Consider the following 12,860-nt stretch of genomic DNA (forward strand, 5'->3'; position numbering starts at 1 on the left):
TCGGCGCGGGCCCGCGAGATGCCGGTGTCGGCGGCCCGAGCGGCTGCAGCTGCAGCGGCGGGGGAGGCGGCAGCGGGGCCCCGGAGGGGGGCTGCGCAGGGGGCCGGCGCGTAGCCGGGACTATGGAGGGGCAGAGCGGCCGCTGCAAGATCGTGGTGGTGGGGGACGCGGAGTGCGGCAAGACGGCGCTGCTGCAGGTGTTCGCCAAGGACGCCTACCCCGGGGTGAGGGACCCGCGTCTTGGGAGGAGGGCGCTGAGGCCGCGAGGGTGGGTGATCAGGGCCCTAGGGGACGAACCGAAATGGGTGCCGGGGTAACCAGGGTCGAGAGAGAGGGGTTCGGAGGACCGGGGACCGAGGGAGGCGTTGGGGGCTCCGGGGGACTGCAGAGGATTGGGGTGGGAGGGATTTGGGAGCAGGGCGAGATGAGTGGGGTTTGGGAGAACCAGAGATCCAGGAGGGGACGCTAGGGGAATGTCGGGGGTCCTGGGCATCGGAGAGGGGAAGAACTAGGGGCCGAAGGGACCGGGAGGGGGTCTGGGAGCCTAGCAGACATTCCGCTGAGACAGCCGCTCCCGGGATCTCCTCTTTGCCCAACACCAGACCAACTTGCGTCCAGGGGCTGGGCTGGAAGATGTGTGGGAGTGAGGAGGGCATTTGTCTGGCTTGAAGACTGGAGGATCACATCTTGACCCATCCCTCTCTGCAGAGTTATGTCCCCACCGTGTTTGAGAACTACACCGCGAGCTTTGAGATCGACAAGCGCCGCATTGAGCTCAACATGTGGGACACTTCAGGTAGCCAAGTCCCTGGGGTCACCCTGACTTCCTAGGCTCCTACCCTCGCCCCTCCCTTGGCTAGACTCTTAGGCTCCAGGTAAGCCCAGCCCATCCAACCAATTTTAGGAGGAAGGAAAATCAATGTTCTGCTTAAAACCAGAGAAACTGAGGCAGAGTTTGCAGAGACACATAGAAACCTTGTCCTAAGGGAGAGAAAGCCCAGTATTCGATCCTCTCAGCTTGCTTACCTGGGAAAGTTGGGAGGAATGGATTTATTTTGGAACATGTTTCTCAGGAAATAGAGCTGGGTTTAGAAAAGACAGAATTTGTTTGAGGGGTGGGGAACTGCTTCTATAGACTGAAGTATAGAAATCTGAGATGTCCCAAGTGAGTGGGAGAGCTCTGCCCCTCCCCTCCTCCAAAAAAGAAGGTTTTTGTTTTTTTAAATCTCGGCTCCCCTGGAGGGCTTTAGAAGACGTCTGTCAAAGCCCAGAAAGCACATGCAAACTTTTGAGAATGTGGAGAGATTTCATGAGCTTCTCAAAGACTCAGAGAAGATGAAGAATGATTACTTTTAAAGAAGCCCTTAGGGAAGTGGAGAGCTGTTCTCTGCCATCTAACCTCACCTTTGCCTATTCCCATCCTTGGAGAAACCCAGACTCCTTGATGGTATCAATAACTGACTGCTCTTTCCATTCTCCACTCCTAGCAACCCTTGACCAGGATTGGTAAGGTCTCCCATTCCTTTCCAGGCCACCCACCCACTCAGGACCCTCATCTGTCTCCTCCCTCCCTGTGTTCTCTCAGGTTCCTCTTACTATGATAACGTCCGACCCCTGGCCTATCCTGATTCAGATGCTGTGCTCATCTGCTTCGACATTAGCCGACCAGAAACACTGGACAGTGTCCTCAAGAAGGTGGGAGCCTGGGGAAGCAGGATGGTTAGACTCAGGGGGACCAGAAAGGATGGTCCTGACACAGCATGGGCCAAGAGGAAAGAGTGATGCCTGGGGCATGGTCATCAGCTGGAGAATGTGTGAAGCTCTCTCATCCTTCTCTATCCTGCCCATTCTTCCCACCCCCGCTTCCTGGAAGTCTGCCCTCAGAGCTGGATTCAGCACCTGGGGGAGACAGAGGAGGACAGGGAGAAGAACTCAAGAGATTCCTTATCTATCCTCCCCATCTCCTTGGGTGTGGGAACACCAGATGGAGGGATTGGGAATGCTGCTCCAGGAGCTCTGGAGAACCCTGTGGTCTCCTCTCCAGGCCTCCATTTCCATGAGAAAAAAATGAGAAAAGCCCATGTTGAAAGGACAGAAGTCCACTAAAGCAGCTGTAGTGGGGGAGGAGGGGAGGTGATTGGTCTGTTCTTGGGAACAAATTTGGGGAAGGGGTTGGGAATGGGAAGGTTTCAGGCTGGTAGACCCTTCCTGGTCACTGAGGTAGAAGCAGGACCCTGCGATCCAGGACCACAGTCCTTCTCTCCCTTCCCTTTCCTATACCCCATCCTGCTTCCAGCCCAGGCCCACCATTCGTACCTTCCTGCTCACATGGGAGAGTCCAGAGGGGTGCATGGTTTCTGCATGATGTGAGGAAGGGTGTTCTCCTGGCCCAGAGCAAGAGTTCACCGTGTGCCTCCTCCTATCCCTCCATAACTGTTTTCTTCCCCCAAATAGTGGCAAGGGGAGACTCAGGAGTTTTGCCCCAATGCCAAGGTTGTGCTGGTTGGCTGTAAACTGGATATGCGCACCGACCTGGCCACACTGAGGGAGCTGTCCAAGCAGAGGCTTATCCCAGTTACACATGAGCAGGTGGGACTCTTGACCTCTGACCTAGCCCCAGCCTGGACCTTTCACTTCTGCCCCTCTCCATCTCTGATTTGATAACATCCTACTTGGTTCATCCCTTGCTCAGCCTCTGACCTCTGACTGGATTCCTTGATAATACTTCCACCCCACCCCACCCAGCCTCCCTGCCCCTTGCCCCATAACTTCCTCTATTCACTCCATCCTTCCAGGGCACTGTGCTGGCCAAGCAGGTAGGGGCTGTGTCCTACGTGGAGTGCTCCTCCCGGTCGTCTGAGCGCAGCGTCAGGGATGTCTTCCATGTGGCTACAGTGGCATCCCTTGGCCGTGGCCATAGGCAGCTGCGTCGTACTGACTCACGCCGTGGACTGCAGAGATCTGCTCAGCTGGCAGGCCGGCCGGACCGGGGGCCCGGGACCGAGAGCGAGATACACAAGGATCGAGCCAAGAGCTGCAACCTCATGTGAGGGGCCAGGGTGGGGCAGAGTGTGAGGAGGGGTGGTGAAGGGCACAAGTGTTCCCCCTGCTGCACCTGGCTTCCTGACCGCCTGACGCTGGCAGGGACTTCAGGCCAGGCTGAGTGAGCGATTCTCCTGGGCAGGAGAGCTGGAGGCAGAAGGGTGCCACCATTCTCCACATCCTCACCCCCCTCCTCCCTACAGGAAGTGGAGGAAGCCAGCAGGACAGGCATCTGGGCTGGGAGCTGGGCTGGAGGGGGTTGGGGAAGCTGGCATCAAGCAGTGACTTTGGCTGAGTCTTAATATACGAAGGGTGCCTTCCCTCCCCACCCCCAGAACCCATAGCCTGGCCTTGGCTTCCTTCTCTAAGGAAAGTGTCCATCTGTGACCTTCCCTTCGCCTCTCCCCCTCTACCCCGTTCCCTCCCATGGCTGTTCTCACTCAACCTAACCTCCAGGCCACATGCACTAAATTAAAACAAGTTGAGGAACCCCTCCCCCACCAGCCCACCCCACCATCCTAGCTCTCCCTTGATCCCTTCCCCCAACTGTCCCCAAATAAAGCCCATGTCCATGGAAATCGGCTGTGGCTTTAGTTTTGTTGCTTTGTAAAAACCCACTCTACCACTTTCTAGCAGCAGGAGGGAAAAGTTAGGCTTCAGGAAGAACTTTTCTTGTCTCTGCCCATAGAGAAAAAAGGCCATGGTCAGATTAGCAGTGTCCTTTTGGGAACCAGAAGTGGGGGAGTGAGAGATTGGGGGAATATCTATCTCAATGAGCCAGACAATCCCAAAGCAATTAGGGGGTATTAAAGTGGTCTAACATGCAATCCAGGCCTCAGCCCAGCTGAGGCCTCCTGCTAGTGTGGGAGGGGTCCCGCTGAAGTGGTCTAGGCCCCTGGTACACCATCTCCAGCCCAAGCTTGGAATCTGCTGGTGCCCTAGGAGCCATGAGGGTAAGGAAAGTATCAAAATCCTCTACGTCACAGAAGCTGACTCTTCAGGGCAGTGAAGTTACCCAAGGGGACAGTAGTTTGATTCTGGGGTTTCCTTGGAGGTGAGGGTAGGGGTTCTCATTTCCAGCTTGAGCTCCTTGATGATTTTGGAGGGAACATCAGCTGTGAGTTAAGGTCACAGTCCCCCTACCCCAACCCTGGAGAGGAGGAAAGCCGGTGGAGGGGCTGGCCAGAGCTCTTGTTGTCAGGAAAGACAGTGCTGGTCTGTTTTCTTGGGAGTCTGGTTTCACATTGTCCTGTACTCCCTCCCTGGCTCTGGTCCCATTGGCCTCTTTTCGGTGACATTCTCCCCCAGGAACCATCCCTGGCCATCCCCTCCCCCAGCCCCAGCCAGTTCTCCCTGACACACTCTGGGCGAGAACACAAACCTCATCCTCCCATCTGCTGGGTTCCCCCGAATTCACAGCCCATCCTTCCCTCATTCATTCAGCAGATACGTACTGAGCAATGAACTGTGTGCCAGACACCGGCTTGTGGTTCTGAAAGGACCAGTCTCTGTGCTCTGGAGGCCAGCCCAACAGGGAAGAGAGGTACCCTAGGTATGGCAGGGCTTTCTTTTTTTTTTTTTTTTTTTTAATTTTTTTTTATTTATTCATGATAGGCACACAGTGAGAGAGAGAGAGGCAGAGACACAGGCAGAGGGAGAAGCAGGCTCCATGCACCGGGAGCCTGACGTGGGATTTGATCCCGGATCTCCAGGATTGCGCCCTGGGCCAAAGGCAGGCGCCAAACCGCTGCGCCACCCAGGGATCCCTGGCAGGGCTTTCTTGTGGGAGCTCCTCAGAGCCTCAGGTGACCGTCCTCTGAGCCGGGTACTAAGGGTTGAAGAGGAGTTTGTTTACCAGGCAGGGGAGGGGTAGGAAAGGCATTCTGGGCAGAGGGTATAGCATGTGCAAACACGTGGCAATGAGAAAGAGTGTGCCATGGTGGGGGCGGCCATGGCAAGGAGGGCAGAAGATATGGCTGGAAAGGTACATCAGGGCCACTGCAAGGCCCAAGAAGGAACCAGGACTTCATCTTGAGGATGTGAGGAGGCACCAGGGATTTCAAACAGAGAATGAAGTGACCAGGTTTGGGATAGATAGGTATCTGCTGAGGTGATGAGGGCTGGGGGATTTGGCTTGGAGATGTGTCATTTAACACAGCTCCTCTTTCCCTATGCTACCGCCCCATCTTGAGAGGAAAGGAAATCCCAACCCACTGCTTGCTGGCCTATCAGACCACCCCCCTTTCCCTCCCTCTGCTACAGCACCCAGTCCTGGTCCATCTCAGCTAATCTCCCCAAGGGTTCTGGGACACCACTTTGAGGGTACTGGGCACCCAAACTGAGGTTAGAAGCTGACTCTAAGACCCTCTCCCAGGACCCCAAGTCCTGGATGAAGGGTGCTGGAGAGGGTTGGGGCCCAGCTAGGTGGCTCTCAGTCTGGTCCCAGAGGACTGACCCCTCACCCCCGCCAACACACACACACCCCTTCCCAGGGACCTGCCACACTATCAATCCAGGATTTGGGGCCATGGCTTTTTTTCTACACTTTGGACTTTGATACAAAGCAGATCCAAGCCTATAGCCTCCAAAGTGCAGAGCATTTGTGCCCCTCTCTTCTCCCAACTGCCCTCTTCCTGCCTCACTCAGGGAATGCAGATGCATTTCAATATCCGCCTAAAGCAAACATAATTAGGAAAATAAATCAGTGAGGGGAACCCCCAAAGTTTAATACATTTCTAATACCACCGGGAAGAGATTGTGGTCTCCTCTGCAGGTCTGGGTTGCCAGACATTTGATTTCTGGGGAGGGGGCTGTGCTGCTGGACCTAGTCGCTTGCTTGATGAGTGGAAGGAGGGAATGGGGGGCTGTTTCTAGATCCTCAGAGGCCCCTGCATGCTGGAGGGAGAGGACTTCACCCCCACCCCCACCCCCACCCCAGATGCAGGAGTCAGACCCAGCTTCCTCCTCTGCAGCTGTTTCCCCCACAAATTAGACACCCGTTTAGGAAACAATGTAGCCTCGTTAATCATTTAATGAAATAAACAACTAATCATGCTGTGATGCTGCCAGAGTTTCTTAACCCCACAATCAGCCTGCCCTGGAGGGAGGAGGGAGAAGGAAGGGGCGAGGGTAGGGGTGGTAGGGGACTTGGTCATCCCCTGGGGACTCCAGGCTTTCCCAAAGGGACCCTCTCCAGAAAGAAATGGAGATTTGGAAGCCGAGGGCCTGGGGTTCAGCTCTGCCATTTCCTCCCTGGGGAGCCTTCAGTGAGGTTCTACACCATCTGTACCTCAGCTTTCACACCTGGAAAAAAGCTGATCACCACATACACTGCACTGTGTTGTTGAGGAAGAGTCAGAGGAGAAGAGATGTAGAGGAGCTGTGACCCTCGATAGGTGGCTGAGCTGGTGTCAACCTTTATTCCTTACAGCTTTGACTTCCAGGCCAGACTGCTTCTGAGCCTGCCCCAAGGAACCAGGAAAGGCCTCTTGGAGGGGACTACTGGTGCTCAGGATTCAAAGGCTGGAGGCAGGCCAAAAGACAGGAAGGGGGAGGCCTCTGTGTGTTGTTCCCACATCTATCCTGAGGGCCAGAGGGAGCTTTAATGACTCCTCCAAAGGCTGAGGTCCTTTGCTCCCCATTTTTCTAAGCCCCCCCACCCCGCCCCATAAACTTTTCTGAAGTCTCTGGGTGAGAACCCCACGTTGCCATGGTGACCTCACCCCAGGTACACTCAGACTGGTCCTGCAGGCTGAGGGAAGTGAGGGGAAAGGACTCATGTCCCCAAGGTTCCCAGTGGGCACCAGGACCCTGGCAGACAATCCTGGTACCGCTGTCTCCACCTCCTCCACACTTGCTTCCACAAGAAAGGGGTTCTTGGGCTCCTCCACCCCACCCCTCCACCCAACCCTTTCCCTCTCTACCAACAAAAGAGTTCCTTCTACACAGTGCAGCCCCTCTCCCAACTTCCCCCTTCCAGCTGAATTCCCAGGTCTGTCTCCATCTCTAGTAAATCCTCTACACCCTCTCCTTGTGGGTGGGGGTGAGGGTCAGAGAGAGGGGAGGCTCCCCAGCAGCTGCCCACCCCCAGCAGCCCAAGGAACAAGGGGCATGTGCGTGAGTGCCCCTCCCCCCATGAAAATGCCTCTGCTGTTGACTCCTAAATAACAGATGTCTGTCTGCATATTAATGAGATTGGACGAATAATTGGTGAGTTTTTCATTCAGTGTCAGAATGAACCCGGAGGCCTTATGTTCGTACACACAGACACCCACTCACCCCCACCCCTTCCCCCAGAGCACAATGAGACAGACGCAGATGCTGGCGAGTTTGACCCACAGAGGGGAGGGGCAGACAGGGAACCGGTGGCAGCAGGAGCGAGACCTCCAGGGTCTGGAGCTAGATTTGTTCAGGTTCTCCCTCTGGATTGGCCATCTCCCTGAACCCCCATGGGCCTAAGTTTGCATTTGTGAGATTTCACCACCAGGCAGAAGGGGCCCAGAAGAAGATGGGAGCCAGAAGGTAGAGAGGGTTGTGGGGAAAGGCAAGTGCAGCTTAGGGGGAGTGACAAAGCAGGGGGCTCCTTCAGTTGTGCCTCCCAGGAGCCCAGAATCGGTGGGCCCCGTACCCCGCTTTAGCCCCCATGCCAGGGTGTATGGTAGAAGAACAGGGATTTCTGAGTTGGATAGCTACAATTGCCAGCTGGGTGTTTCCCTCCGTGTTTTCCAACCTCTCTGAGCCTCTCCTACTCTTCTGGTCTCCAAGAACACCTACCTTGCAAGACTGAAAAGATGAAATGAGCAGAGGGGTGCCTGGGCAGCTCAGTAGGTTAAACGTCTGCCTTTGGCTCAGGTCATGATCCTGGGTCTTGGGATGCAGCCCCTGCCATTCCGGCTCCCTGCTCAGCGGGGAGTCTGCCTGTTCCTCTGCCCCTCCCCCCCAATTCATGCTCTTTCTCTTAAAATCTTTAAAAAAAAAAGATGAAATGAGATAAACTATGTCAAATATCTGTCCTAGTGCCTGCTTTATAATAGGTCCAACACATATCAGTTCTCCCCCCCCCCCAACTATCCCCTAAACACACCAAGACCATTTAAAAATTGCTGCATCTCCTGCCAGCCCCACCCTTGTTAGGGCAGGGGTTAATTAGAAGTTTAGTAATTATCCTGGCTGCCTGGAAATCGGGAAGGAAAGATCTGAAGAGGGGCAGGAACAGAGAGAAGACTGATGGCAGCCCAGGCCTGGAATAGAAGGGAAGGGACCACAGTGGGGATGCAGAAGGTACTGCAGGCAAGTGGAGGGAGTCCCCAAACGAAAGGCTAGAATCTAGGGGGTAGATTTCGAAACCCCAGTTCTGTCGTGAACTTGACCTCAGAAGCTTCCTCCCCTCTTCCTGCCTCAGTCTCCCCATCTGTAAAATGAGGGAGCTGGCTTAACTCTCTAAGAGCCCTGCTCAGTGTGTGAAAAGGTGAGTCCCAGGGGCTGGAGGGTGCAGGGGAGGGGAGGCGGCCACCCCCACCCCCACCCTCTCTGGCCCGTCGGTCACTCTTGCTCTGTGTCTTCACTGCCTTGGTAAATAGATCTGCTGCACCAGCACACAACTGTCCATTGTGTCCTAATGAGGGACGAGCAGGGAAAACCAATCACTTATGATGCAAATGAGCGGCGGCTGCAGCCTCCAGGCTTTCCCTGAGTGCCTCTCTTCTGCCCAGACCCCTGAGCTGCCCCGTTGGGCGCCTTTTTCCCTAGCCTCAGTTCCCATCTGGTCCTGGAGAAGGATTGGGGTGGGGGGCAGACCCGCCTTCCCTTGGTTGCTCACTGCCACTCCCTGCAGGGAGCCTTAGCCCTCATAGGGAGCCTGGGCGGCTTCTCACCCCACCCCCAAACGGCAACCAGAGCAGCGCAGATTTTTTTAACTGGGGCGAAATTCATATAACATACAATTAACCACTTCGAGGTATACAGTTCCATGGCATTTAGCGCAGTCACCATGTTGCACAGCCACCACCTCTCTGGGCTTGGGTATCATACCCCTCTGCCCATCTCTGCACCCTTGGCCTCCAGTGGCACAGGGAGGCTGCTGAGGCCTCCACAGAGTCCAGGAGTCATGGAGGCTGGTGTTGGGCTAAAGGCTGAAAAGCCCAGGGCTGGCCTGAGATTGAAGTGACAAGGGACAAGCCCTGTGCTTTATTTAGCACAGAGGAGAAGACAGGAGAGATCATCTCTGCTTTCCCCAGCACAGCCCTGGGATCCTATCTTTGGGATTTTTTTTTTTTTTTTTCTTAATGTCTCTGGCATTTGGTTTGAAACCAGATGTGGCCACAGCACAAATCTTTGTTTCCATGGCTTTTCAGAGCTTGGGGATGATCCCACCAGCAGGCTTCTTATCTTGGCAGCTGCAGAGGTCTCTGAGACAGCCCCCAGGATCCCTCAGGCCACTAGGGAGGGGCTCCCCTCCATGGGCCCCTGTGGAAAGATTTTACACCTGTGTGGCACAATTTATTTTATCTTTATTCTAAGAGCTGGGAAGACTCATATAAGTTGTAGTTTGAGCTCCTCTTGCTAATACACACAGCCATTTGCTTCTATGTCGTTTTTGGGAGAAGAAGGCAGACTTCTGCTTACCTGTGTGTCTGTATTACCTTCAGATTCACCTCCTCACCCCCCTTCCCTAATCTAGGACATGTGGTAACGTTTTTAAAACAAAATAAGACAAAACAAAACTCTTTTGGAATTAACCAGTGTCAACTGCTGCAGCATTGCAGAGAAAGAAACCTTTACAGGGTCACAAACTTTCTTTTATCTTCTCTGGCCCCTATCCCCACCCAACCAGAGTCCACACTCCCTCTCTTCCAGACACAGTCCAGACAAATAATGAGGGCATTTCCATCTGTGTTCTAATGAATAGGGAGTCCCAGGCTAGTTAGTTCCAGCTCTGCCACCAATTCACTTTGACAAGGACCTCAGTTTTATCACCTCTAAAGTGGGAATAACAATTTTTACCCTGGCCATCTCCGAGGGAACAAGTGAGGCGGGAGAAATAATAGTTGTGCCAGTGCTTTGAACTTGCAAAGAGATGATCATGAACATCATAATTATGTCTCCAGTGATGGCGGCAGCAGTTTATCTGTCTTGACTGTCCAGCCTGGAGGGGCCCTTGCTGGAGGACGAAGGGGTAGGGGAAATGGATGTCCTCTGTCTGTGTGGGTGTTGGCTTGATTAATCACAAAGGAGTAGGCTTCATTGCAGGCAAGGAGGAAATCTGTAGGTGTGGGCTGAGAAGGGGAAATAATTCGTGGACGCTTAGATCTCTTACACTGTTTTTGGAATAAATCAGCGTTCTAGAAAAGTGAGTGGGAAGGATTGAAGGGAATTAGCACTCCTGAGGTCACAATGTGGTGGCTGGTTTTCCAGGGATCCTGGGGGGAACGGGGAGGGGGCAGTTGGAAAAGCCCTTCACTCAATGCATCCATTAATTCATCCTTGAACTCATTCATTCAGCAACTCCTCATTGGGTACGTAAAAAAGTATCTGCCAGGTATTGAGGCTGGGTGCCAAACAAAGATAAAATGATACTTACTAATCCTGCCCCCAAGGACCATCTAGTTAAATGGAGAAAATAGAATATATACGCAAATACTGACCGGTGGAAGATGTCATTAAAGCAAACTTCTGGGGATTTTCTACGGGGGGAGAGATTCTGGCCTCGAAGATTGGTGGAGGTTCTGTGGTCCTTAGGGACCTACAGGTCCCCATATTGGGTGGCCAGGGAGAGGGAGTAGCAGGTGAAGCATTGGAGAAGCTGGATTTCAGCTTGGGATGGCTGGTTTAGGAAAGCTAGGGGGTATTAGAGAAACATATCTGCAGAAGACTTTTCCAACTCTTTCTGGATCAGGTGCTCCTTCCCCCGGTTTTGCCAGCTGCAGGGTTCTTACTTGGGCCTTCTGGAATTTCCGGGGTTCCTTTTTACCCAGCCCAAACCCTACCCAAGCTCCAAGGATCAGCTTAAGATGCTTCACACAGAGGTCTGGCCACACAGCCCCCAGAGGGCTTCTGAACCAGAAGGCACAATTCTGTGAGGGTTTTCGGAGGCTTTCAAGCCTCCTGCATCAAACAGCAAGCAATCTGAAAGCCAGAAATGGATCTTTTCTCCCTCCCTTCCACAACCGCAGTGCACATGCGTAGAGGCTGCCATGGAACTGGGCACATGGTCTTCCCTCGATCACCACCTCCTAAGATTGGTTCCCAGCAGTTTAGCCTCGCACAAATCTTTCTCTGAAGAGGGCTTTGCCACCTCTTTTTGTTGTGTGACCTTGGACAAGTTGCTCGACCTCTCAAAGTGTCACGTTTCCGTTTGTATGTTGGGAACAGTGCATGTCACTTAGTAGGAACGTGGCAAATGATAGTCATTAATGATTATTCCTTCTGTTGCCCTCGCAAACTGGCAAGATCAGATGGTCCACAGAAACGAGGGCTGGCTTTCCGTTTTTCCCCACTTCTAGCTTCTAATTTAGTCATCTTTCTCCTCCCATCTGCCTCCTTCTGTTTTTGTTGTCCCTCAGTCTTTCCTGTCCCCACTCGATGGGTCTTGCCTGCCTTTCTCCCTCCAGGCCAGCTGTCTCTTCTCCCCTCAGAGCCCGCTGCTGCCTGGCCGACCCTCGCTAGGTGAGGGTTTTCTATTCACTCTGCTCTCCATCCGTCAATAAAGATAAATTACAAAATCATTTGTTTTATTTGTTCTTGTTACCTTGCGGACTGTCTGAAATTGCCTTTCTTTAGAAAGCCCTATTTGCATATCTCTATGCTGGAGTCAAAGGCTGCAGCTGTGGTTTCACTGCAATTTAAATATTAATAAAATCTCTAGCTGTTTTTTTAAGCAGTCTGGCCCTTCTGCTCCTAGGCTGCTAATATAATTTAATCTTTGTACTTTGCTTTGTATTTATTTAAAGGGCCATTTTAGAGTCAACTGAAGCCAGCTGCTGCAATCTTGTAGATAAGAACCCCTAACCAGCCCACAAACCTTAGTTTTCCTTAAGAGGTCCAAGAGCCACCTCTCCTGGAGACAAAAATAGACCTCGGGTAACATTTTATACCAACCAGCAGCCCCTTATGCTAAACCGCTAAACCAGCAGTTCTCAAACAGTTTGAGAACAGCAGTTCTCAAACAGTGTGCTCCAGCATCAGAGGGCTGGGCACCACCGTTGGTTTCTGATTCAGGATGTTGGGAATGAGTCCCCATATCTACAGAGCTGACCGTTCCTAGTGGTGGTGTTATTCCCCATCCTCATTCTCCATCAGGGTATCAGGGTTTGAGAATCCCTGCACTAAGCTGCTTGCAAGACTGCCTTATCATTCTGGGTCCCTGAAACTAGGTCTCCAAAGTTCATCTGTGCCAGTCCCTCCCCATAACTTGGCAGGGAGACTCTCTCTCCATTTTTCTATTCCTTCCAGACCCTCAAGGAAGGTCTTGCTTCATTGCTTAGATTTTCCTGATCATTCAGACTCATTTGAGGGTCGCCTTCCCCCCTGCCTCTGACCCCCAGCTCTCCCCAAGCCCTGCTCTCTACAGGTGCTGGCTGTCTCCCATTCTCCTTAATTTTCTATTTGCCTAGATTCATTTATTTAATTTTCTCCTTGTTATGGGCAGATTTACGGGCTGTTTGAGGGAGCTAAGCATCACCGAGGTATGGTAAGGGGGCCTCTGGCTCACCCACTCTACAGCTTTGGATAAGCAAGCTCCCTGGGTCCCTGGCTAGCAAGCCCGATTCTCCTGGGGCTCTGCGGGGGGATCTGCCGTTCCCCCTCATGCTGCCCTTCCT

The 12,860-nt window shown here is 53.1% G+C and overlaps 1 protein-coding gene across 1 annotated transcript; it reads left to right on the forward strand.

Annotated features, from left to right (window-relative positions):
• RND2 (Rho family GTPase 2) lies at window positions 1-3,620 on the forward strand. The gene is made up of 5 exons (XM_072780740.1): window positions 1-224; window positions 709-796; window positions 1,586-1,695; window positions 2,455-2,589; window positions 2,796-3,620. The coding sequence occupies exons 1-5, from the start codon at window positions 123-125 to the stop codon at window positions 3,048-3,050; spliced, it is 690 nt and encodes a 229-aa protein (XP_072636841.1). The 5' UTR covers window positions 1-122; the 3' UTR covers window positions 3,051-3,620.
• The last annotated feature ends 9,240 nt before the right edge of the window (window positions 3,621-12,860 follow it).

Source organism: Canis lupus, chromosome 16 (assembly GCF_048164855.1).
Source record: "Canis lupus baileyi chromosome 16, mCanLup2.hap1, whole genome shotgun sequence".
Classification (NCBI taxonomy): Eukaryota; Metazoa; Chordata; class Mammalia; order Carnivora; family Canidae; genus Canis; species Canis lupus.